The sequence below is a fragment of the Phocoena phocoena genome, chromosome 12 (assembly GCF_963924675.1).
Source record: "Phocoena phocoena chromosome 12, mPhoPho1.1, whole genome shotgun sequence".
Taxonomy (NCBI): Eukaryota; Metazoa; Chordata; class Mammalia; order Artiodactyla; family Phocoenidae; genus Phocoena; species Phocoena phocoena.
In genome coordinates, this window is record NC_089230.1 from 12688158 (window position 1) to 12715871 (window position 27714).

Sequence of the window (27714 nt, forward strand, 5' to 3'; positions counted from 1 at the left end):
TTGCCTTGTCATTTTGTTGTCAAATTAAAAAGAACTTTGGTCATAGAAGGTCATGGAATGATGAGGAGTAAGATCTGAAAGGGGTTTTCAAGACCACACAGTCTGATCACCTTTTTTTATGGTGGAAGAAACTAAGCACAGAGAGATGTACAAATGTTTGAGACCTTTCCCCCCCCATTTCCCTAAGCTTCATTTAAAACAGAAATGTACCTTCTGTGCTGTAACTGCATTGTGAGCCATGTGTATTTCTGGATGTTCATTGTTGATATACTCAACCCACCGTGTAGCTAAAGCAAGGTAGGCATGCAAAGCTTCTTAATCTTCTTTTCAAAGATGCCCATGCTGGGAATATCTTGGGAATTTTGAGATATTTTCTCATTATATCGAATGTTGTAACAGAATCATATTTTTTAAAGGAGAATTGAGTTTGCTCCATTTCCTTTGCTTTACTCTTTCACAATCCATGATTTAAGCCTATCATTTCTATGTAGTTGACACACAGCCTCTCTCTCAAATTCCATGACTACCTTTCCAACTCTCTTTGGGACATCTGTAATCTGCTATTGACTTCTCAAATGCAATACTTGTCAAAGTGTGCTTATTCTTTCTTACCCACCACCACCAACACTACCGTCACCATCATCACAATCAATAATAGCAAAATAATCAATAACATCATTGAAGAAGATGTAACAAATGGAGAGTTGAGATAATTAGGAAGACAAAAGTTAATTAAATTTTTAGAAATAGGGAGTAGAAGGGGAAGGGTGAAATACGACTCCCAAATTCTAGCATGGAAGAATGGACAGATGGCAATATCATTGTTTAACAGAGAAGGAAGAGAGGAAAAGCAGTTTTAGTGTTGATAGAAAGTTCAGTTTTGAGTGTACTGTGTTGTGGGACAAAAGGAAAATGACTATTAGGTAGCCAAATATATGTTTGCCATTCAGCTGGAGCAATTTATTTATGTCATCAGCCTCTAGATGTTAATTCCAGTCAGGCAAGTGGATGAGATTGCCTTTTTGTATGTTGCAAAATGTGAAGGATGTTGAAGTCAGAGAAGAACAAAGTTCCATAAAGGGACAGAAAAGAAGAGAAGGAGAGAACAAGGGAGAGACAGAAGGTGTGAATATATTATCCGTGATGCATCAGAATGTGAATGGGAGAGAAATGAGTTGTAAAATGTCAGAGCTAGAAGCTCTTCTGTGGAAAATTCTTCTAATCAGGAGACATACATTTTTGTAAATGGGAGGTTTGATTTTTATCAATAACCAACAAAATAGTTATTTTCTATCATGACTATATTTGATTATACAATGTAAAATGCAATTATTCATAGACTATAACATTGATGGCAGTTGCTTGAAATAGAATTTATCAGAATTCTTGCTTTTGAAAACACAAATTTGTAGCAGTACCACAGCCATGAGTATGTCTATATATGAACTCACATATTTTATATATTCTAATAGATTAGATCACTTCTTACTTATATGATACATATTTCCCTATAAATCTTATAGCTCATATAAGAAATTTGATAGAAATTTCCCCAAATTTGATCATCTTAAAAATTTACATTACAATTCCAATATAAATTTGTAGAATGGAAAGACATTTTTTTATAGTCCTAATAAAAATAAGTAAATTTTTATCAACTAGGATAGAGAAAAAATTAAATTATTTTCTACTTACCTATAAGAAATGACAATGCAAAATTGTTAAAAAACTTTAAAATATCTACCAATCTATGAATGACATGTAATATGTCATCATTTTAATTAACATTTTACTGATTACTCTAGAGGTTGAAAATAATTTTATGTATTCCTTGGTCAATTATACTGCCTCTTCTATTAATTTGCTTTCATTTTCTGCTCATTTTTGCTCATTTTTTCTTATTGACTTGTCAGAGATTAAAATGTATACTGTAACTATAAATATTTATTCTCAGACTGCTACTGTTTAAAAATATTCACCATGTTTTGCTGTTCCTTAAAACTATCGAATTTTAACTTCCTTGATGGTGTGTGTATGTGTGTGTGTGCCCATTTTTCATTAAAGGCCTTTCTTATTATGAGGTTATTAAAATGTGACTGAAATTTCCTTTTAAAAATTTAAAATATAGATTTTTCAGAATATATTTTTGATTAAAAAAATATGCATGCTTATTGTAAAAATAAATAATACAGGAAAGCACAAAGGAAATAGAAACCTGGAACTCTACCACCTGGAGATAGAATTTGAGCCAACATCCTTCTAAACATCTTCTTATACGTGAGAAGAGTAATGTTCATTAATTAATACTGACCTGGCATTGCACTAAGTAAATTTACAAAATTGAAGGGAGAGGTACTTCATCATCCCCATATTACAGATGAGCAAACTAAGCCTCAGAGATCAGCTACCTTACCCAAAGTTGTAAAGCCCATAAGTGACAAAACTGGTGTTACCTCAGGTCTGTTCACTGCTCCATGCTGCCCCCCTCTAATGTATCAGAATGTCACAGAGGTAGGATTTGAGTCTTGTTACTCTTCCAAGCCCAGCATATAGGAGATGCTCACAAATGCTAATTATATTTGGTTATCTAAAAATATATTTAATCTTTTTTAAAAAAATTAAAATTTTATTAGTTTTTTAATTTTAGAATTTTATTTATTTTTTTATACAGCAGGTTCTTATTAGTTATCCATTTTATACATATTAGTGTATACATGTCAATCCCAGTCTCCCAATTCATCACCCCCCCACCCCTCCCACCACTTTCCCCCCTTGGTGCCCATATCTTTGTTCTCTACATCTGTGTCTCAATTTCTGCCATGCAAACTGGTTCATCTGTGCCATTTTTCTAGGTTCCACATGTATGTGTTAATATATGATATTTGTTTTTCTTTTCTGACTTACTTCACTCTGTATGACAGTCTCTAGATCCATCCACATCTCTACAAATGACCCAACCTCGTTCCTTTTTATGGCTGAGTAATATTCCATTGCATATATGTATCACATCTTCTTTATCCAGTCGTCTGTTGATGGACATTTAGGTGGCTTCCATGACCTGGCTATTGTGAATAGTGCTGCAGTGAACATTGGGGTGTATGTGTCTTTTTGAATTATGGTTTTCTCAGGGTATATGCCCAGTAGCGGGATTGCTGGGTCATATGGTAATTCTATTTTTAGCTTTTTAAGGAACCTCCATACTGTTCATACTGTTAATCTGTATTCAAGAAACACCTGAACATAATTTCATCCTTGTGATGAAAAATGTCAGTTCCTCTTCTCCTATCTCATTCCTATTGCTTATGTGGTCATTTTCAGTATTTGTAACTGATTGTCTAATCTTTACTTCAATATCTCTAAATAACATGCTTCTAGAGTATGTTGAGGGAGTTACCTCTGAAATATCTACTTTGGCTTGACATTCACAATGGTTTGGCTCACTTTATTCCATCCGTCTTCTTCTTTACTCCAATGGTGTTGATGGAAAATTCTGGTTTTCTTCCTTTGCAATGAATTATCCTTTCTCTGTCTTGCAATTTTATCTCTTTTATGTTCTGGAATCTCATTAATATACGATGAGACTTTTTTTTAAAGATTGATTGTGCTTGTCACTCAGAGAGTCCCTCCAGTTTGAAGTCTCATCACTTTCTTTAGTTATGGGAAATGTGGGGCTATTAGTTCTTCAAATAGTGCCTCTCTTCCATTCCCTCTGCTGTTTACTTCTAATGGATAGCTTTTCTCCATCTACACTTCTGGTATTGCATTTGTTTTTTCATCCTTTCCATTTCTATCTCATTGACTACATTCTTCCAGCTCACGAACATGCTCTTGATCTTCCCTCTTTTTGTGTTACACATAGAATATTGAATGCCAAATATTGTGGTTGTTATCTTCAGAATTTCAAATTTGGTTTCTTATGTAACAGACTTATATGTAGGCTATTGCTCTGAGTGCTCTACATTTGTTAAATAATTAGGTAAGTGTTATGATTATCTCCATTATACAGATGAGCAAACTAAGGCACAGACTGGTTAGATAATTTGCCCTAGGGACCCCTGACTGGCAATTGTTGGAGGCAGGGTTTGAACTCACATTATTTGGGTCCTTAGCTGCTATGCTTTCTTGTTAATAATCATCTCTTCTTATTTTCAGACGGCTTCTCCTTGTTTCATGGAAACAATACTTTCTTTCACCTCTCTGAAGATATTAAATATAATTTATTTTAAAGTCCTTATCTGATTATTTTTTAATTCTGTTTCCTCAAGTGAAAATTCTTCTGTTTGTTGTACACCCTCTTCCATCTCTTTCATGGTGTAGTCACTCATTAACAATATGATGACCACTGATTTTGAGTTGACCCTTAAAGTTAATATTCCTTCCTAGACTGTTCACTGACGGGACAGGAGCTGGAATCAGCTCCTGAGGCTTGTGTACCATACTGTTCTCAATAAGAATGGAGGATGAGGTGGGCTTGAGGTCGACATAGTACACAGGTGGCTACCTTCTAATCCTCCAGAGCATTGCTGGTCTCCAGGTGCAGCCTACTATCTCTGTGCCAAGCACTGCACCAGTTTTCAAATGGACATTATTGCTTCTGTGTAGCTTGTAGACTGGAAAACACACAAGGGTCAACCCACATGGCCTCCACCATTGTGGACATCTACCCCATTATGGAACCCTCAGGGGGGCCTCCCCAACCTGAGGCTCACACTGTCTATTCTCTGTCCCAGGCATTCTTTTGGCATTTTAGTTTATTTGAAGTGAAAGGATCTCCTTTCTTCTGAATTCATAATTCAAGAGTAAAATCGTCAGTAACAGTATTATGATCTTAACATTATTGATCTTTCTGTTGCATCATTCACTCTTTTCAGAAGAAGGAATGACTTATCTAGTTTATGTTTAGGATAAAGAGTTGGTTATGTACAGCTCTGCTCCTTTTCCTGTTGCTTTCTGAGATTCAGCTGCTCAAAGGAAATGCATGTTACATCCCACTACTCCAGCTTCCAAATTTTAAAGGAGCTGGTCCCTGTATGGAGAAGTTGCTGGTGGTCCAGGCCTGTGGGTTAGTGTATTTCATGCTGGGATTTAATTAAGAAGCCATTATTACTGTACAGCTATGTCACATCAGCAAAGTATTTATCAGTAATAAAGCTGACATGTTTTTTCTCTGCTGATTCATTTTGCATTATCTCTCAGTTGGTTCAAACATCAGCAGAGAAAGTAGGAATGACATTGAATAAGACCATTTAGGGACTTCCCTGGTGACGCAGTGGCTAAGAATCCACCTGTCAATGCAGGGTACATGGGTTCGATCCCTGGTCGGGGAAGATCCCACATGGTACGGAGCAACTAAGCCTGTGCACCACAACTACTGAGCCTGAGCTCTAGAGCCCGTGAGCCACAACTACTGAGCCCACGTGCCACAACTACTGAAGCCCGTGTGCCACAAACAAGAGAAGCCACCGCAGTGAGAAGCACGCATGCTGCAACGAAGAGTAGCCCCTCTCGCCGCAACTAGAGAAATCCCTTGTGCAACAACGAAGACCCGACGCAGCCGAAAATAAATAAAATATAATAAATCTATTTAAAAAAAAAGACTGTTTAAGCATTCACATTGCCTATGAAGAATTTCTCTATCGTTTTCAAAAATTTATGTATGGCTCTTCATTGATCTATTGATTTAATTTGTGTTCTTTTAAAAGATAATTTCTGAAAGATATTCTGGAGTTCAGGGGTCAGAAGTAAAGTTTTGTGCCTGTTCTCGATCATCCTGAAAATGAAAGATTGTTTCATATTCACTTTTCGTTTGAGTATTTAATAAAGGGCAATCTTGTGCTATTAAGGAACTTAAAAAATTTCAACCTTTTGTATGCTTGCACATGAAATCTCAATGCTATGTAACACATGTGTGGATTATATTAGTATTATCTGTTTTGTTGGTTTGTTTGTAAACCTGTGGAGTATAGAGACCAGGACCAATCTGTACTCTGCTACGTGCTTGTCTGAATGACAGGATCAATTTTCCTGACCCTAGTGCCCACATCTATATAATTTCTTTAAATATGAAATTCCTATTCATCTCATGTTCTTAAAGCATTCCCCACCCCTAAGAATAAATCATACCTCCCCATCCTATGTCATCTTATCATTCTCACACTGATCTACATTTTTACCCCTCCCCTCTTGCCAGAGGAGAAGAGGGAATGGCATGTGAGAGTAGTGAGGTTGAGTAATGGTGAGAAAGAAAAAAGCCCCTGAGAGCTTTTACGGAACAAGTCTAGTTGCTAACAGCCAGGTTGTGATATTCCTTTGTGGAACATAATTCCATAGAATATCAACCTCAGATGAAGCCTTTGTGACCGTGATGCCACAAGACAAAAACAAGTGGACTCTATAACCATGCATGATCAGAGATAAAACCAAGATCACCCATAACCATAAAAATAACAAACATCTCCCTTTCCTGATTAACATTAAGTGACCGCTGCTTACTATTCAATGACAACTCTAGCCCTACTCTATTAATTCTGTCTCCTAGATTAAAAAAAAAAAAATCTTTGATGCCCGTGTATCAACTTCCTCTTGCTTTGAGACAGTGACCTATCTAAACAGACCTCTGCTTCCTTGAATCCTCTTCTAAATCACGAAATATAAATTAAAATTCCTGTGATGTTGTCTTCCTTGTTGTAACAAACTTAACAAGACAAGTTTTATTCCCAGCAGTGTTCCTGGTGGCTTTGGCTGGTGAGCGTTGATAGTAGAGTGTGCTCGCATCAGGAGGGGCCAGCAGCGGCAGACCAACAGCAATCAGCGACTGGCGGGAGGCGTTAGGTACCTTCCAGTGGTGTCCACAGGTGGGTACGGGCCACTTAGAGGGCATGGTGGCCACAGAAGCTGCCTGCACCACTGGAATCTTGGCAAATACATTCACCCAGTGTCTATCAGTAGCAGGCAGAATCTATTGCTGGTGGAACTGGGGGCTGTGAAAACTCACATTCCATACTATCTCCCCTTTTTGCAGGGCTGCTCCCCTCTTTCAGAGGCTACAACCAATGCTGCTTCCTTAGCTGCGTCCTCATCAGGCTGCAGGTTAACTCCCCTCACCTATTATGCATTCCATCCCTTCAAGTACTGCTGAATGTACATCTTTAGGTCTAGAAGTCATCAAAGCAAAGACCTGCTTGCTCCATTGTAGTCATCTGGTTTGTATTTATTGTGCTTATTTTCCATATCTTTTAGAGCTATTTTGAATTTTAAAATGACTCTCTGATGTTCCCTTAATTAAAATCTTAAGTGTTAGGAGATTAAAGATCAAAAATCTTACCTTTCAAGGCAGGACCATTCATTCGTGACAATTCTCCAGTCATACCAATTCTTACTTAATCTTAAGAGCAAGGCCAACCCTATTAAAATGCTATGAACCCACACAGCAGTGAGTTACTAAAAGTACCTTGATCTTGTTAATTTTCTCCCAATTTGGCTTTTTAATCAAGTTAGGAGTAAAACTCTCCAGCGTAGCCTAGTAGGAAGAATATTGGATTTGGAAGTACGATACATAGGTCTAAGTGCTATGTCTTGTGACCTTGGCCACGTGGCTGAGCTTCAATTCCCACAACTGTAAAGAGGTGATTATATCACCACTAAAAATTACCATTAAAACAAATTAAATGATGATGGTCATAGGTGCTGTTTTTTGAGGGTTGCAACTACAGCCGACATTGACTGAGTGCTCACTCTGTGCTAGGTGTTACTGTGCACAGTTCACTTGATCACTTAATCTTTGTAACACACTTGTACGTTACACATTATCACTTCTTTTGTAGATGAATAAACCAACTCTTATGGAGGTGGAGCAACTTGTACAAGAACAACGGTTGCAGAGGCAGAATTTAAGTCCACACCTATTTTTTATAGTTCATGCTCTTTGTTATTACGTTACACTACTACAGCATGCACCATGTAATATAAGCTCTCTTTATGATAAATAATAACTTTTATACAGTGCAGTAGGGCTTACAAACACTTACATATACATTTGTGTAAACTGATGCTCACAAAAATCCTATTAGCTAAAACAACTGTGAGTATTATCCCTATTTTAAAGAGAACGGAGGTTCAGAACAGCTGTCAAGGACAAAAAATGCTTAACATAGTAAATCTGAAATACTTGGGTGTTTGCTGCTATGAAAACTAAATGCCTGGATAGGTTGGATATTTTATTGTGTGTGTGTGTGTGTGTCCCGTAGATTGAACCATTAGCAGTGTTTAACATTAGCACAACACGTTGGAGAGAATTATACGTTAGGATACTGTGTAGGGAGTTGAAATAAGAATGTCCTCATTGCTCCTGGGTTTTGCAGCAGAGATTTAATTAAGATCCATGAAGACTTAACTTCAAATTTATTTGTCAGAACTGTTGATGAGCATTCCCTGTTTATCTCTTTTAATGTGTCATAGCACCTCCTGATATCTAAATATTTTCACATTCAATTAATTCCTGCAGCAGAAGCTGTCCAAAAATCTTTTAGAACCAACTGAAGGAAAAAAAAGTAATGCAATTAGTGCCTGTAGATCTTGGCATATATAAAATCGTGTATTTATAATAACTGTTTTCCAGCCAAGAATTATATAATCCTTTATAACTTAACTATCAGGCTGACCTGGGATTTTTCTAGGAAACAGAAAGCAATTTGTTGAGGTTTTTTTTTTTTTTTTTTTTGCGGTACGCGGGCCTCTCACTGTTGTGGCCTCTCCCACCGCGGAGCACAGGCTCCGGACGCGCAGGCTCAGCGGCCATGGCTCACAGGCCCAGCCGCTCCGCGGCATGTGGGATCTTCCCGGATGGGGGCACGAACCCGTGTCCCCTGCATCGGCAGGTGGACTCTCAACCACTGCGCCACCAGGGAAGCCCTGTTGAGATTTTTAAAGAAGTATTTTCAGGCAGAGAGATTTTTTGGAACGTATTTTTCCTTCCCTTGTGGAGAATTCAACAGCACTTGTTAGGAGAAAATATGATTCATGAATAAACCAGTAATTTGGTAAAGCAAGGAAGTCCCTTTAATTTTTAAAGATTGAAATTTTAGACTTATGGTGCAATAAGGGTTATTAAATCAATATAGAATTGTTTTCCACTTGGAATAGAATCATTTGGCACTGACAACATTTTTAGTCACTAATTAATGTATGTAACAGTATTTTAAATAGGAAAACTGCAAACATGACCTTGATTTATATTTTAGTGAAAAAAACTCTCAAATGCAATATTTTATTACATTTCAGGATCATCTATTACTTTTGAAATTTTCTCCCCTTTTATTTTCATATTATTAATTGTGGTTTTCCTCATTATATCACTGCACTTCAATTTGTTTAGAATCTGAAGAATATAAAAAGTAAAATACAAATCACCATAAGCTTCATAGGTAGAGATAAACTCATAACATTGTATGTTTAATGCTCTAACTCTGTGATCAAAGTTATATTTCACATTTCTCCTAGCTTAATAATTATATTGGACTTTATGTATGAAATAGAACATCTTAAGAATTATACACGTTTTTAATTTTCATAAATAAAAAATATTCACATTTGTATTTTTCTCATTACTTTTTCCATCATAAAACCCTCTAAGTGTCAACACTGAGTCAAGCATACGTTTATTTAACACCTTTTTTAATTTTTGCCAAGTACTGTGCTGGGCAGTGGTTCTCAACTGAGACATATCTTGGAAGGCCCTTCAGTCTGGTGAGAGACCAGAAACAAGTGCTTTCCAAACAGTATGTTAGGTATTATGGCAAGGTAACGGGTGATGTGGCAATGTTGAAAGAAGTGCTAAACTTGTATTCAGTTTTCAAGAAAGTTGCAATTATTCGACATTTGTTTCATCCCATGGACAGTGTCCTTGAAAGTATTAAATTTGTTTCTCGGAGTTATATGACGGGCCCAGGCTGCCAAGGATTTTGTCTCTGATGGTGGCAGGAAGGGATTAGTAGAAAGTTGACCCCAAATAAGTCTATCTATTGTCTGTTTTCCAGAAATAAATGTAAATCTAGTTTCTCCAATTAGTCTATCATGTACCTGTTTTCCAGAAAAAAATACAAACCTCTGTTAAATACATTTAAATTGGCAAATTTTACTACCATTTTACTGATAGTGAATAATTATCAAATTTTACCAGTTTATTTTCTGCTCAGTGAAGTAGAACGTCTTTTTCTTGGCCTACACTTTGTACTTTTAAATGTCTGTGAAATGCTTGGTCCATAGTCGAGACCAGAAAAGTTCCTTTAGTCACCTAGGGTGACTTCTTGTGTGACACATCACTGAGATGGATCTGGATTCCTTAGTCACATGTTATCTTGTGATTTCTCTCTTTCTATGTCCTGGGAAGAACCCCACTCCTGTTATTCTCCTGATATTAGGGCTATTGTCACCTCGTCTTTCTTCTCCTGGGGAGGCATATGTCCGTTGATTTTTCAGGGAGAAAAAAAATCTCTCCACTGAGAATTCTTCTCCCAACGTTTGTCAGTTTTCATTTTATCATGTTGATGCAAGAAGCAAAATTCCATGTACTGGTGATCTCCCCAGATACCTCATGTTTCCTAATCTGCTTTTAAAGCATGGAAAGGGAAATGAACTGGGATAGAGTCTATGGGAAGAATTTGGCATGGAAGATGAATAGGATAGGTTTCCACACTTTTCCTAAGTGACTCCATAAATATTTGAGAAGCAAAGAAACTTATAGGTGAGAGTCACGAGTGAGAAGGGAGGATTTTTAGTACTTTCGGCATCTGTTGACCTTGCTTAGGCTCTCTGGAGTAGCACTGACAAGCCTGGTTACTTTCACTTGGCAGTAATTCCAGCTGACTTGACCCTTGCTTGTTTGTCTGGTGTTTTGCTCAGGAGAGAGACAGAGGCATGAATTCTTCTCAGATTCTTCCAGAACTAATTCTTGCAGATCTAATTTTTCTGTCACTATTATCTCCTTACAACCCCCCTCTCATTTGGATTCCTGCAGACAATGAAGTTGAAGAAGGTGAAGGCAGGGACTCTACGGACTCAGGTGCTCATCTCAACTTGAATGCAGAAAATATTTTTGCTCTCAAATTAAACAAAAGATACCTGTGTTATAAGAATTTTACTTTTGGGAATTCCAAGTTTGTTTCAACTAGTATGCAGAAAATATTTTTGCTCTCAAATTAAACAAAAGATACCTGTGTTATAAGAATTTTACTTTTGGGAATTCCAAGTTTCTTTCAACTAGTAACACTCAGAGAAACAATGTTCTAAAAGTTCTAATTTTGCCAACCAGAAATGGGACACTGAAACACAGAGGGCTGAAATAAATACAGTATTAACAGAACAGTATAATCAGTATATTCAATGTACTGAAACATTTCAGCTACATTATGTTCTATTACCATTTGTTATTCTGTTAAATTCAGGGATAGGAGAATGTTAAAAAAGAAAAAAAAGATAGTCTCATCCTCAAGGAGCTTACAATTTTCCAAATTGGAAATTTCAGTTTTTTTCAAAAACGTGAAAAAGGATCACTGAAATAAAGGGAAAGAGGAAAATGGGCTGGTGCTTGGCTGAATAACAGATCCAGAAAGCCTTGTTTGATCCGTCATTCTCAGCACTGAGTCTGGTGCTCTGCCTGGTTCCTGATCAGTTTGTTGATGTGCATTATTCCTATATACTGGTCACAGCATAAAATTATGCTGCTGGGGATAAAGTCTAAGAGTACCTTTATATCACAATTGAGTTTCTGTAGTTAGAAGTTCCACAAATAATTAAAGGATTCTGTTTTTTCCAGGTTGAAAGGCAGACTCAGAGACCTGAATCCAGTTAACCCAGAGACATAAGTTCAATTCAAAATGTCATGGCCTAATATGAAGGAAAAACTCCAGATTTTGACCTGTGAAAAGACAAGTTTCCTATTTTCTTTATTCTCACTTCAGTGGGAGTACAGGTTATCAATAAAGAAAAAAGTTATGAACAGGTTGTCAATTCGGGAACATTCTGGAAGGTATGATATGTAAGGTAAGATAACAGGCTAATCAGATAACCTAGCGAAGCCTCAGTAACTAGCTTGAAAATCTCACCTTGACGCAAGTAAATATAGCAGTCTTGAAAGACCTTAAGTTTCAGGGTCATATAGATCTTGATTCAAATCTTAGTACTAACATTTATGAGCTGGACAAATTTGGGCTTATTAATTAAATTTTCTTTTATCTTCTTCATCTGTAAAACTTGGAAGATATTGGTGTCTTCCTTAAATGGTTGGTGTAAATATGAAAAAATTTTAAAATCGTATATTTAAGGATTATTGGTTTGGAGTCTAGTTTGTAGTAACTTTCAATAAATGTTAGCTAAGGTGGTCTTGATGATGACGATGCCTCTCATGGGTTTCAAATTTAATGAGGCAGATACTATTCTCTGACAAGACACAGCTTAAATGTTTATACTTATAAAAGTGTTACTTTTGCTTATACTAATTTTTTTAGCATGCTTTCTCATGTGTGCTAAAGATAACCGATGTGTCATAGCCTAGATTGTTCTAAAATCACAGCTATTTTCCTTCACCAATTATCTTCCCCACCCAAGGATTTGGCATGTTAAACTCTACCTCTTCATCTATTTTAACTAGAAAGTTGACCAATATATTATGTTTCAAATATCAACTTAACTTCAAACTACTGTGTGGACAAAATATCTCAGCTACACCAAAGCACGGTTTCTATTATTATTCCAGAAGAGTACATTTTTTGATAAAGGACATATATCTTTATGTAAAATATGCTTTGTTTTCATTTTCTTAAAACATCTTTATTAGAGTATAACTGCTTTACAATGGTGTGTTAGTTTCTGCTTTATAACAAAGTGAATCATTTATACATATACATATGTTCCCATATCTCTTCTCTCTTGCCTCTCCCTCCCTCCCACCCTCCCTATCCCACCCCTCTAGGTGGTCCCAAAGCACCGAGCTGATCTCCCTGTGCTATGCGGCTGCTTCCCACTAGCTAGCTATTTTACGTTTGGTAGTGTATATATGTCCATGCCACTCTCTCACTTTGTCCCAGCTTACCCTTTCCCCTCCCCATATCCTCAAGTCCATTCTCTAGTAGGTCTGCAAGGGTGTGTAGATGGGCACTTTCATTCATTCATTCATATGTTCTTATTTTTGAGTTTCTAAAGTGTTGAGAAAATAGTACTCTTGTACTATTATCATTGTACTTGTACTTGTACTATATCTTGTACTCTTATCATTGGCGTGGTTTGTATTTTAATGTATGCTTTGTGGCATTGACTCGTACCAATGTATTTTGTGGGAATGTGACATATTTATTTATAGGCAGGAAACGTCTGCATTTTGTCAGAGTAATGATCCTTTTTCAAAAGATGGCATCAATTTCTCCTTTGATACTTGTATTCTAAATTCCACAAAATGGGTAGTAATTTTAAAGAACAGACGTTTTGGGTCTGACTTCTAACTTGAGATTTCTACTGCCTATGTTTATGTATGGCAGGATATTTAGAAATAAAATGGACATTGTTTCAGTGTAGTGACACACTAATGAATGTCCTACAGCAGTGGTTCTTGAGATTTTCTTCCTGTGAATCCCATTCATTCCAGACTCTACTATTCCATTGCTTTATCCTTAGTATTTGTGGAATGTTTATAGCATCTGCTTTAAGAAATACTTGTAAATCCTGGTCAATAGGATTCTGTTTTGTTGTTCTATGAAAATTAACCAAGGCTCTCTCCACTCACTTTTCTCTATCTTGTACCTGAAACATAAATAATACCTTTAACGAAATTCAGAACATTAATAAAGACTTAAATCAAAAGTTTTCCCATTGCTAGGCTTGGAGTTGTAATAAATCTTGGGAATAGTGTTTGTCTGATAGTGTGGTTGAAGAACACCGGGTTAGTTATCCTGGTCCTATCTTTGGCATTTATCAGCTGGTGAAATGATTTGATTTTCTTTTCCACTAGACTGTACTTTTGGAGAGAGGTAGGACTGGGTCTATTTTGCTCAGTGGTAGATTTTGGAGCTTCTAGGAGGGTGCTTTGTAAGTAGTGCTGAACAAACATAGCAAATAAATGAGCTTCAGTTTCATCTTCTTTAGTATTAGTTTGACTTACAATTTTTTTCCTTGTTTAAACTCACAAAAATTTTACAGAATCAAATTATTCAATGTAATGAAAAAATTAAAGTCCTATATAATTTTAAGGCACTACATTTATTCTTTAAATATCTATTTTGCTTATTTTGCAAAGTGGTTAAATAAGCTTCCTTTTATCATCAGAAGGAATGACTGTTTGAAGGATCTCAATTAACATTGTCTGCTTTTAATAGAACCTCTTATTTTCGTGGCCTTGGATCACCAACATCATCAGAAACATGCTTATATATAAATTCCTTCAACCCATGTGGTTTCCTCTTTAGAGCTGATGGGGCTGAGTAAGTGTTAAGTTATAATGTTGATAAAAATTTCCCTTGTTCTTCTTGGCAGGCACAATCAAGTTCTGATGTTCAGGTTATACTGCCAGCAGCATTTTTCAATTAACATTAATAGTCCCCCACAAAATGCTCAACATTTCAGTGGCACTGAACCCAGTGTTTCAGTGAAAAAATGTTCAGAAGCAAAGGCCTTTTCTTTCACTGATCTCCTTGTTCCACAGTTTCTGTACTTGGATACTCTCAGAGAACTCTCAGTTCTCAGTTCTCTTGAGTAGGTCTCAAGGATATTATTTTCTATCTTGTGCTTGCTTTATTTATAGAGTTTACTACTCTGATTTAAAAGTTGACAGGCGTTGCCTTGCAAGTCCTGGAAAAATCCATTATGAAGGTGTTAGGAATAGACATTCACATGGACTCGCTGTACCATCACAAATGCATCCTCCATGAGGACCTCCATCTTTTTGAACAGTTTTACTGTGATTAGTGAGTCAGACTCATAACAGAGTCTGTTATGAAAAGGGATGGTATGTTTTCACAGGGATGGTATGTTAAATTCCTGAATTTCCAAAGCTCGTGTTCAAAGGACACCATTATTATAAGTTATTTCTTTTAATTCAAGTAAACTGCTCTGCTGAGTAAAAAGGAGTTTCATTATATGCAGTCAGCATTTAGACTTGGATTCTGCTTTAGACACTTGGACTATAACACCGATTTAAATGTGAAATATTTAAGTTAAAAATAGCTATTCTTTTTCAAAAAAAAAATTGGTTTGCGTCTTTTTTCTCCATTAACTTATCATATAATATAGAAAGACTTATCAATAGGGAGCCAAGTAAACTGCAGTTACGTGTCCTTAGAATTCTCTTCCCATCATCATGGTTGCTAAACAAAATGATATTGGAGCGATACAGTGCATTGAATGAATCAAAGAATGGCAACAATAACACCCATGCAATGCCTTGCTTTGCCTCTGCAGAAACTGTGATTCCAAAATGATAAACTGCATTTCAAAACGTAAGAATAATAATATGATTGATCTATGGTAAGGCAGGAGTAGTGGGTGAATGTTGAGATCTTGCATGCCGATGGTGTGAGCCCAGTGGGAGGGAAGGGAAGAAATTCCCAGTGGGAGGGAAGCAAATAACAAAACGTGTCTCTCATATAGCACTTTTAAAATGTACCACCCATTTCCATATATCTTATCTAATTTGGACCTAAAATTTATGTGATGTTGAATGTGATTAGTATTCCTCATTCCAGAATTAGCACTGTTTCCATGCCAGTGTGCCTGCTGTGAAGGGAGATGATTGGTCAACTTTAGGAAAATTGTTAAAACATCCTGAGCTTTAGCTTTTCTGGGAGGTAGTTTAATTTACTATTTATTCTACAAGCAGCTTCATAATGTTCAGAGAAATGAAACATGGACAGATCTCTTAAACTTCCTTGTCAAACAGGACTGCTCTCTCATCCATGAAATAGGTAGGTTGGTCCAGATCTGTGTGCCCAATCCTGACTGCACATTAGACTCACCAAGGGAGCTTTTAGACCTACCTGCGTCCGGGAGTTATGCCCAGAGTTTCTAATTTAATTAGCCTTAGGTGGAAGCGGGTTTTCTTTCTTTCTCTTTTTAAAGGCTTCCCAGGTGAATCTGATGTGCAACCAAGATTGAGAACCACTGGAATGGAATATCTGGGAGGTCTTCTCCTTGTCTCTTAAGTGCGTTGCAAGGATTTATGCAATAGCTCTGATGTTCCGTGAGTTAATTGGAAGGAAATTCAACTTTTATTATTCATTTTATCCTGTCTGGGTTTCTTGCTAGAATTTAGATCCAAATCTCACCTAAGAGATTCTGGGAACTGTAACATTCTTCAGCTGGCCTCTTTATCACCCAGTTAAACTCTCCTTAACTTAGCTCTCCTTGCAAACTTGTACCTGGTGGCCATCCGGCTGATTTAAAGAATTTGTGTACATGCTAGAAAGTTTTCTCTGAACACAAGTGGTCAAAGAAGCAGTCATTTGGATACAGATGGGGACTGAATTAAAGATGAGAAATCAGGCAGGGAGGAGATTTCAGTGAGTTTTAGGAAATGATTGAGGGAAACCATGGGCAGGAAGTCAAGGGATTACAAATACCACAGAACACCTAGGCTTACCCTAGTCCTCTTTATGCAGCTGGACAGTCTAAGTTCTAAAACACAGGGAATAACATTTTTCAAAGCGACTTTTGAGAACCACAGAAAATAAATTTTTAAAAAATGAGCAAGTTACGTAAGTCAAAAAGAAGATGAAAAAAAATCCAAGCAATGAGCTTTTGTGCTTCAAAGGGCCTAAAGAGAGGTGGAGGGCAATGAAGCTGCCAGTCACCATCTGGGTGCATGGGGGTGGGTGTGTGTGTAGGCATAGGTGTCTTTGAGGACAGATTTCATATTTGCTAAGAAGTTAATGTGAATTTACAGATGACAATTTCAATTTTTCCTGAAAGCTTCAAATGACTGAAGATGAAAATACTGTGGAAAAGCCTAGAAAATTGCACTGATTTAAGATAACCACAAAGTGTATTTAATAGATGGAAATTTTTAAGAACCGCGATTTTCTAAGCACTTACTCCTTAATCACTGGCCAAGAGTGGTAATGAATATTGCGGTTTGTCTGGGTTGGTTGAAGAGTTGGGGGTTGAAGGTGGACACCTGGGGTGACATGGAGATGATCCTGTGTGATTACTATTTTAACCATTTAAACTTCAACATCAGTTTCAGAAAAGCAGTATCCTCTGTCGTAAAAATCTATGACCACTTTTCTGGTTTGTGTTAAACTTCATTTTGTAGTGATATTTCCTCATGTTGAAAAATACTGCAAGGTGGTACTAGGTTATTTTTACAAAATGCTTTGTTTCCATCTAGTAAACAACAAAATGCAATCAAATTTGCCGAAGAAGGAGATATGTTCTCTTTTATGACCACTAAGTTTTATTTAGCACGTTTGTACCAGAGTTTGGCAAATGACAGCTTGTGGGCCAAACCTGTCAGCTAAGAATGGTTTTACATTCTAATTTGTATTTTAATTTTTTTATATGTATAATAATTAGTTTGGCTGTTTTTAATCTGAGGCTGCTACAAGGAAGTAATTTGTTAACACTTATTATGGAATAATTTGCATTGTATAATCAAGTAAACCAAAATAAAGGTTTGCATTTTTTGGTACTGAATGAAGAATCATTTCATTCTTGTAAAATGAGTTAACAAAAGAAGGTGTGGCATGATTATTTTCCTGATAATCAAATGTATGGCTTTTCATAAAAGTCAACTAAAAGATTAGGTAAAATTATTAAAAAATGCTAGTTAGAAAATCAATCTTTTTTTTGTCATTAATGAGAAATATTTTAGGAGCTAAGTTTTTACATGTCTGCCTTTTACATCTTCACAGTTAGAATAATCAAAAAACAAAAATAAGTTTGTAGGTAGTTATATATTTTTTAGTGGTTGAGAAAAATAATATTTTGAGGCACATGAAAATCATATGGAAATTCAAATTTTAGTGTCTACCTAAAGTTTTATTGGAACATAGTCACGTCCATTCATTTGTATTTTGTCCATGGCTACTTTTGGGCTACGGTGGCAGAGTGGAATAATTGTGGCAGAGACCATGTGGTTGCAAAGCCTAAAATATTTACTTTCTGGCCCTTTACAGTAAACATTTGTCACCCCCTGGTGTAGACTGAGAGGTGATCCCTCTTCACCTGATGGGTGTGAGTTGTATGTGCACATAAATATAGTAAAATGAGGTGAGATTCTTATCTTGGAATCATTTAAATCCAAACTTTACATTGGCTCATGAAAACATCTTGGTATAAAATAGGTTTTTAGGTTCCAGATTACATCCCTACTTTATTTGAGCGTTCTCACCTTTCTTAGTGTGGAGGGACCAGGCTAATTCACACACCTAGAGCCATTAAATTGTAGGCAGTTCAGTTTCTTATTGAAAACTAGAGTAAGAATTTTGTGACTTAAAAATTACTCCGAAGTTTGTTGAGTAAAAGCATCAAGTACACTATATATAAAATAGATAATCAACAAAGACCTACTGTATAACACAGGGAACTCCACTCAATGTTCTGTAATAACCTATATGGGAAAAGAATCTGAAAAAGAATAGATATAGGTGTATGTATAACTAAATCACTTTGCTGTACACCTGAAACTAACACAACATTGTAAGTGAACTATACTCCAATATAAAATAAAAGTTTAAAAAGTAAAGTGATTAGCAAAAAAAAAGTATCAAGTAATAGTTGTGATTGTATGACTATAGTGCAATTACATACTACTTATTAGGTGAAAGTTTTCTTTCTGGAGTTTAGATCTTCACCGGAAATAGAAGCATAAGACTTCAGACAACTGAACTAAATCCTAAATTGTAAGAATAATCTAGACATTCACATGGGATTATTACATAATCCCAATTATATTTAAACTTCTATTTTTAGAAGTATAAGGGAATCAATTTAATTTTGAGAATTTTATTTCAATATGCAAAATTATGAACACTGAGCCGTACCAGTGGATTGATATCAGCAAATAATAAATTCAAATAAAACACATATATACCTACACATAAGTCCACAAACTTTGAATGGGAAGTAGATTGTTACTCTTATAATTTAAACATAGAAAGTAAAATTTTAAGGAGTGAAAAAATAAAAAGTTATTACAGTCAATTCTCATTATTCATGGTAGTTTTGTTCTATAGGCTCACTTTATCTACTGAATTAGAGAAGACTGAAGCTTTGCTTCTAGAGCAAATAAATACAGAGGGAGGTTCCTGTGAGCCTCCAATCACATTTTCATCAACTAATCAATACATAACATTCTGTTATGTGTGTTCCTGTTTAAAGGCATATTATTTAATATATATTGTTGATTCATTGACTCTGAACTCATGACCAACACCCCTGTAACACCCACATGAAGCTTATCTAATACGCCTCCTTTTCCGTTAGGTACCTCACAGCCATCTTGTTCTTAGGACCCTGCACAGCACTTCAACACTACACCTGGGGTCACTTTAAAATTTTTATTTTATATTGGAGTATAGCTGATTAACAATGTTGTGTTAGTTTCAGGTGTACAGCAAAGTGTTTCAGATATACACACGCATGTATCTATTGTTTTCAAATTCTTTTCCCATTTAGGTTATTGCAGAATATTGAGCAGAGTTTCCTGTGCTATACAGGAAACCGTCCTTGTTGGTTCTGTATTTTAAATATAACAGTGGGTACATGTCAATCCACCTGGGGCCATTTTATTTAATTAATTAATTTATTTATTTTGCGGTATGCGGGCCTCTCACTGCTGTGGCCTCTCCCGTTGCGGAGCACAGGCTCCGGACGCGCAGGCTCAGCGGCCATGGCTCACGGGCCCAGCCGCTCCGCGGCATGTGGGATATTCCCGGACCGGGGCACGAACCCGTGTCCCCTGCATCGGCAGGCGGACTGTCAACCACTGCGCCACCAGGGAAGCCCCACCTGGGGCCATTTTAAACAGTGAAATCAGCAACAACAAAAACATCAAAAACGCTAAAAATGTGGCCCTAAACAGACCTCAGAAAGGAAATATTTACACTGAGAGCTGAAACGGGAAGGCAGAGTGTTGTTTCGTTTGACCTCAGCTGGGAATTTGCCCATCAGGGCAACTCTGCACTTGTCTGTGACAGACCCCCAAAGCCCATGAATACGGATTTTAGGGTTACAGATAAATTTTAGCAAGTAAGCTTGTTTGTAAATACAGAATCTATGAATAATGAAGGTGGACTACACATGCAACATTCTTCAAGGGAATATTTTAAAAACAGCTGAAGAAGAAAATCCACAAGCTAAGTTCCATATTAAATATGACAGTGAGTTCATGGCATGAAGACAAGTTTATGTTTGTATTATCATTTATCAAAATTAGAGGGAATAGCTTGAAAACAAAATGGATATCCATATGTTTAATTATCAGTCTGTCACTAGATACCTAGGTATGGCGCCCTGATTTAAAAACTTATGTGGTCCGTTTAATTCTGCATATTGTAATAAAATTCTGAAAATTAAATTGATTCCCTTGTATCTCTAAAAACAGAAGTTTAAATATATGCAAATGACAAACTAATACATGATTGAATTAAAAAAGCAAACTGTACTTGATAATATTCTTGCCTAGACAGAATCTGATATCTAGAATAGATTGATCTCTCTCTCTCATCTGATAGAACCCATCACGTGTTTCATCATGTGTAAAAGCCTTACCTGCCCTACCTATTGGCTTATAAAGGTTCACTTGGTTAGACTCGGTAGAGCCACTATCTCTCTGATCAGTTTTGCAATGCAACATCCAGAATGTGATTAATTTCTGAAGGCAAATATTCAGGTAATTTCTCTATGAATTAGGAGAAAATGAGAGTCTCATATTTTAAAATTCCACTCAACATTTAGTCTTCATATTTATCAATATATTTTAAAATGCTACTTTTTTTTTTAGTGTTTAGCAACTTGTTTTAATTTATATGATGACAATTCTATAGCTAAGATTTAGAACGGAAGTTATAAGACAGGATTCTTAAGAAATATGTATTCTTTTTTTTAACATCTTTATTGGAGTATAATTGCTTTACAATGGTGTGTTAGTTTCTGCTTTATAACAAAGTGAATCAGCTATTATCTATTGAGTTTATCTTTTCCTGCTGACTGAAACAATTTGGTTTCAATTCATAACTAAAGCGCATTACTAGAAGAAATAACATTTCAGCTTTTATGTGTAAGGGGTCCTCCAAGGCTTACAAAACCCCAAAGTAAATATTGCCAGTATTTACCTTGAATGACATTTTGAAGTAGTCAGAAATTATTTCTATTTCCTTCTTAGAAGTGGAGAAATTATACCTGGGTTATATTCATGAACAGATATATTTGTTGCAGCAGTTGCTGAAAACATTTTTTTGAATATTGTAGATAAGTAACATGGAAATATTTGTCACTATGGGAAAACACAAAGAAATCTTTACATTAATTTAAAACACATCCTTAGAGATAAAGTAAAAGGATATAGGAGAGGTAATGACGTGAGTTTTTGTTTGTTTGTTTGCTTTTATGTTGTTTTGTTTGACGTTTGTTTCTATCCTTGATCTGCTGGAACTAGAACAACTCTGGGCAAATAGTGAAATTATGTATATCAACATTAATATAAAATATAAATAATATATGCAGTTTGAAGAGCATGTTTAAATGATTACTCTTCATTTGTGGAAACACACATGTGAAATAAAAATTTTAAAATATGTATATGAATAATAGCCACCAAATTTACAATAGTGATAGTCTCAGGTGAGGGAGTATAATGGGAGAAGAGAGATGGCTTCTTATATATATTATATATTATTATGTATATACAATTACATATTATATATTACACTATGTATTGTATAAAATATGTAAATTATATACAATTATGTATTATGTATATATAAATATATATTATATATAATATAACATATATTATATATTATTAGAGGTATCTATAATTATCATAATTATATATAATGTTTAAAGGTGAAGAATCATATTATTCTCTATACATATCTTTATGTTGGAAATATTTCATAAAGTATAAGATAGCTCTTTCATGAAAGGAGAGAAGGAAAAGAAACTCAGTGATAACTCTATGCAAATGACAGAGACATAGCTTACAATGGAGGAAATGAAAAACCATTTAGTGTCGTCAGGACACACTGAGAAAGAGGTGTTCCCAACAGAGTTAGCACCTGTACGGGAAACAGCAGTTACAGTTCACATTGTGATAGATGTTACTAGGAGCTCTCCACTGATCGTTCTGTACTTTAAACCTGAATCAAATATTTAATAATATTTAATACACAGAGATCATAGGACATGTTTTAAAATTAGAAATACTTCTTAGTGAAATCAAAGATAATAACATCTTGCATATATTTAAATGCTCTTATCTGATAACTAATATTGAGAATTCATCTCGTCAAGTTAAGAAATAATCTTAGAAAAGAAGGCCATATAATTTGGCACTCTTCATTGGAACTTTATTTGGAAGGATGGCTTACATAGCCCCCAGAGATCTAACAGTTTCTAACCCTTTACTTTTTCCAACAGTGTCTGCATAGACCATAACTAAATGGACAAATCTCTTTTAAAAAAACTCACAAAATAAATACATCTGGGACTATATCAGTTTTTAGAGTTATGGTTAATTCTATATTTTGGTCAAATATTTTCAATAACTGAAACACTCCTGGTGGCTATAACTTTGTGTATTATTTTGATTGATTTTTTTTCTTTAAAACCTTCTTGACAATAATATACTATTATCCCATTTTAAATGATTGCCACATATTGTAATATTTTATCGCCTTCTTTTTCCAGAATAGCTGTGGTAATTTTTAATATATAGTTACCATGCAAGTACTTTAAAACCAAAAAAGCTTTCAGATAATGAACAGTTATAACAGTCTATCATTTAACATCTGAATTTTAAAACTTTAGATCATGTAGCAGCATCTCTTTTCCTCCCTTATGTTCCTTAGAACAGCACTGTGTAAGAATGTTACTTAAGTTATATTATTTAATAATGTTGTTGATGAAGTTATGATGATGGTGGAGTTAAGATAAAGAACTGAAAATCATTAATCATTCATGGCATCTATATTACCTGTTATTTTTGTTGTTGTCTTTTGTTGCCATAGTCGTCGGACCTCATGGTTCACTCAATGTGTTAGGACGTTCTAATAAATGTAATCTTAATCTGGTTAGAAAACCGTAACTACTTGAAAATTCAAAAGTATTTGTTGAATTTTAAATAATAGCAGGAAGTAAGCGTTTCACCTCAGTACTTTAATAGATGCAGCATTATATTCATCTTTCTAACAGAGGCAATAATGTCCCTGAACTGATCATTTTGTAGTGAAATAACCACAGCCTGGAGACAGTCCAGTTAAATTTCTCAGCTAAATAGATAGAGTTTCTTCACTCCCCAGAGGCTTTCCTCATCACTTCATTTGTCACTGAACTATTTTTCTGTTTCACAGTCGTATACCCAGAGGATTACCTGACCTTGGAATTAAACACCTGGCTTGCCACAGGTGGGTGTTTGGGGTGCCCTTTTTTTTTAATCTTCTTTTAACACGTTTATTGGAGTATAATTGCTTTACAATGTTGGGTTAGTTTCTGTTGTATAAAAAAAGTGAATGTATTTTGTTAAAACTTTAAGCACAGAAAAGTAAAGCATAATATCATGTTCTCAGAGACAGTGTCACCATCCTTTTCCAAGTCATCAAAAGTTCAGAGGTTTTACATTTTAATGCCTTTAGAACAAACTCACTCAAGTAGTAATCTCTTAAACACTAGAATAAAACCAATCTGCTTATTTCACAGACAGCTGCTGCTCTGTTGGCTCTCGCTTTATAGAAAAGCATAAACTAGAGAGGAGAAAAGTCCGGAAGGAAAATACCAAGGGAAGCAATAACAGAGCATAAAAGATTATGTTTGAGATGGCAGGGTATCAAGATGGTTTGGTAATTTCTACTTATCCTTCATTATCCAGGATTACAGACATAAATTTGGACTGATTTATTATTTCCACATCATTATCTAAACCTACTCTGTCAATCTTCTAGTTGAATTAACTCAGATCATGATTTGCCACTCTAATAAACACAAAATTATATTGGCTAAGAGCGATTCCATGGTACTGAACTAATGAATTATCTGTCCTTGGAGAAATCATTTATATTTTCTCTGCCACATTTTAATCACCTAGCCTAGAAAAGCTCTAGTTTCCCTTCTAGCTCTATAAACTCCTGATGCTATGAATTTTCTTAGGAGAAATGAGAAACATTTTCCCTTCATGAAGCAGACCTTTAATTGTTATTTTTATTATCATAAATGCAAAAGAGACAGTTTTTAATCTTTGATATGAAGCTTTATATTGAATTACATAAAGTGATGTTTTAAAAAATAAATTCTTCCATTGATTTTCTCCCTGCATTTTTCCTTTTGTTGTTAGCCTTCTTTGCAATAGATGGTGCTCTTTTCTCAGAGAAACTACTTATCTTATTCCTCATCAAAAGATCAGGAAAATTAGTTTTACTCTTTAACAATCATTAATTAAAGAAAGCGTACATCAAAGTAGAAAGAATTGATAAGCAACTTGCAGCACATTGATAATGGAAGCATAATGGAGAAAATGATCGTTAAATGATTAAAGAGCTCCATTGAAACCTGCAATACTTGCTGAGTGGATGAAGCCAATATTGTAGCCAAATATGAAAATGCCATGCTTGCTACATACATAGAACCCCTAGTAGAAAGAAAATCCTAAATCAGGAGCCATTTTAAAGTATTAAAATAATTATCTACTTCAACAAAAGTGAAAATATAGTATTCCATATTAACATGTAGGATTTGAATATGCACATCACCACTAACGCAATCTATTTACATCAATCTCAATGCTGAGAGTTTGCACACTCTTTGCCAGATAAACCTGGAACATCTGGGCAAATAGAAAGTGGGCCACGAACTCTCTTGAAACAATTTCATTGGATAAAGACACTTCTTAATTTTTCCAGAGCAACCATTACAACTTCTTATGTAATAGTTTATAATCCAGAATTATGTTGCCTTTGGTCACTTCTAACTAGTTTCAGCTTTCGGAGGCATTGAAAAACTGTCATGTCCTGCAGTTCTGAACCACCCTACCTATCCCCATTCAGTCTGTGACTCTCCTAGCAGATCTGCAGCTGCCAACTGCAAACTGGTCTAGGCAACACGGCTGTCATGTTTGTTACAGCAAAACGACACTATTTACTGTGGAAAGACACCAGAAAAACTTCCTCTATGAGTGTGGCCTCAGGATGGAAGAAAGAGTGGAATAAGGGCTGCTATGACCAAGGAAGAGGAAGGTGGGCCAGTGGTGTAGCAAAGTACCCTGGCACCAGCAGGAGTAGGAAAGTTGCCGAGGTTCATCTCTGAAAAGAACTGAGCAGGAAACCTGCCCCTCCTCCCCCCAGTTAGGGGTAAAATAACTAGAATTTCTCTTCCATTATTCACAAATTATTGTTTCTACAGCTCCTTTGGAAGGGACTGTGGGACACTGTGCTCAAGAGCTAAGAGCCCTCTTGGCTTAGTATAAGCAAGCTGTAAGATAGACTTTTTTTTTTTTTTTTTTGCCAGAGCTTTATAGTTTTACCAGAGCAACTTCTCCGTTCCCAAAATTTTGGATTATGTCTTTATCAACGGAGCGAAGAATAGAAAAGTAGGATTTTGTACTCAAACAGCAACCATTCCATCCACTGTCACCTCCATACTCTCCCCTGTTCACCTCCCTTTTCTCACCCTCCCGCCGGACACCCTTTATGCCCCTATTAGCCACTGAAATCTACACTCGGAGCCCTGTAGCCTTCCTTACCTGACAATCACATACATGACCAGGAAGTTTCCGAAGAGACCCACCACGCACACAATGGAGTAGAGGGCCATGATGGTGATGGCCGTGATCATGGAAGGACTGCCGGTCGAAGGGCACAGGCTGTCGCTGCCGCCCAGCTCGGTGCGGTTCGGACCGCATGGGTCGGACAGGTTGCCTTCTAAGTGGGAGAAGTTGACCCAGGAACTAGGGCTGGGTCCCGGGGAGCAACTTGAAGAGTGCGTGAAGGGATCAGTGCAATTGCTGGCGTTCTTGGGGACGCTGCTGCTGTCCATGGTGCTGACGACCGGCCGGCTGGGACCGCGTTGCGAGTAACCGCGAGCACCCGGACTTTCAGGGTCTACGCGCCTCCGCTGCTTCCTCTCGCCACTGCCACAGCTCCGGCTATTTCTTATAGACCAACCCTGGCGGAGCCAGAGAGGAGAGTCAGGCAGAAGGAGAGAGCTAAGCACCTGACGGTATCCTCTGCTTGTAGCCCCCTCCCACCTTAGAAGTACAGAGACACATCGTCAACCCCACACCGCTGTGGGGAGGGGAAGGAGGGCTGTGCGGGATCCAGAGGCTGGAGCGGAGGGAGGAGAGAGAAGTGGATTTTGCGCAAAGCGATCCAACGACTTGGTTTCCTCACTCGGCACTCGTCTGTGCAAACACCTCTAAGGAGGGGCAGAACAAGGAAGGGAGTTGGAGAGAAGGGGTTGGGAGTGAGACAAACAGAGAGTTAGTTTTTGGAGGCTGTAAAGCATAAGAAAGGGGGCTGACATCACTCTTTTTCCAGCGCCGTTTTCTCAGTATAACATGACAGGAAAGACATTGACTTGATGCAACTCTGACCACCCTACACCCCAGCGCTCTTCCATCCTTACTGCCTAAGCAATCGTTTGGGGGCAGGGTACACAAAATCTTCTTTAGCCCTCCTTGCCTCAGACCCGCCTGTCCGCGAAAATGTAACCGTGTGTTTCCTATCACCAAGTGAGAATTTCCAACCCTTGAAACCTGCCTGAAACAAGAGTGATTCCTTCTCTGAAAAAGAAATGAAAAACAAAATTTTAGAAAGGAAACCTATTCCCTTTACTCCATATTCCTTTATTTCTCCTAGAGTAGAAACTTTATTTGCATCTGATTTCTATCCTGGTGAGGAAGAGGCGTAGGAACTGGGTACAGAAATCAGGGAGTTGTGGTGTCCAGAAAAGTCAAAGAAAGACAACGGTGACATTCCATATATAAATCTCATACGTTTGGAATTATTAATTATTGTTTTTATCTCCAGACTTCCTACATGTGCTTCTTAGTAGAAGACTGTGAAAACCAAACATTTGCATTATTTCAGTGTTTTCTAGTGTAGACATTCCAGGAGAAACTATTGATACATAGACATCTGGAACTGGAACGGCTCACACAAGGCTGAGGATTATTGATACATTTTAAAATTTGACAACTCAACTCTAAATCTACAAAAGCATCTACTTTATAAATAAATTTGTAAATCAACCAGGAGTAAGGTTTTGTTTTGTTTTGTTTGTCTTCGTTTTGGTAAAGTTAACACTATTTCTGAAGTAATTCTCATTTCCGTACATGGGAATATTTGTCTATGTATATATATTTTAACAAAAACATTATCATTAAATATCCCCAATTGGTTGTAGAAAGCTATATTCTTGGGGAGCAGGGACGGGGGTGAGGTAGGGAGCTTGGTAAGAACATTTAATTCCACTATTATTTTTGTCATTTGTCTTGAAAACAGATAACACCAGTAAACTCTACTA

General features: G+C 36.5%; 1 protein-coding gene across 2 annotated transcripts in view; it reads right to left on the reverse strand.

Annotated features, from left to right (window-relative positions):
- Nucleotides 1-26443, reverse strand: part of OPRM1 (opioid receptor mu 1) — a 53021-nt gene extending 26578 nt beyond the window's left edge. Inside the window, exon 1 of one of the 2 annotated variants that reach the window (XM_065888555.1) lies at nucleotides 25934-26443. In XM_065888555.1, coding sequence (XP_065744627.1) covers nucleotides 25934-26226 — 293 coding nt within the window. In that variant the 5' untranslated portion in view covers nucleotides 26227-26443. The remainder of the gene's footprint in view (nucleotides 1-25933) is intronic. The other variant, XM_065888554.1, reaches the window with a different exon arrangement.
- Between the last annotated feature and the right edge of the window lie 1271 nt (nucleotides 26444-27714).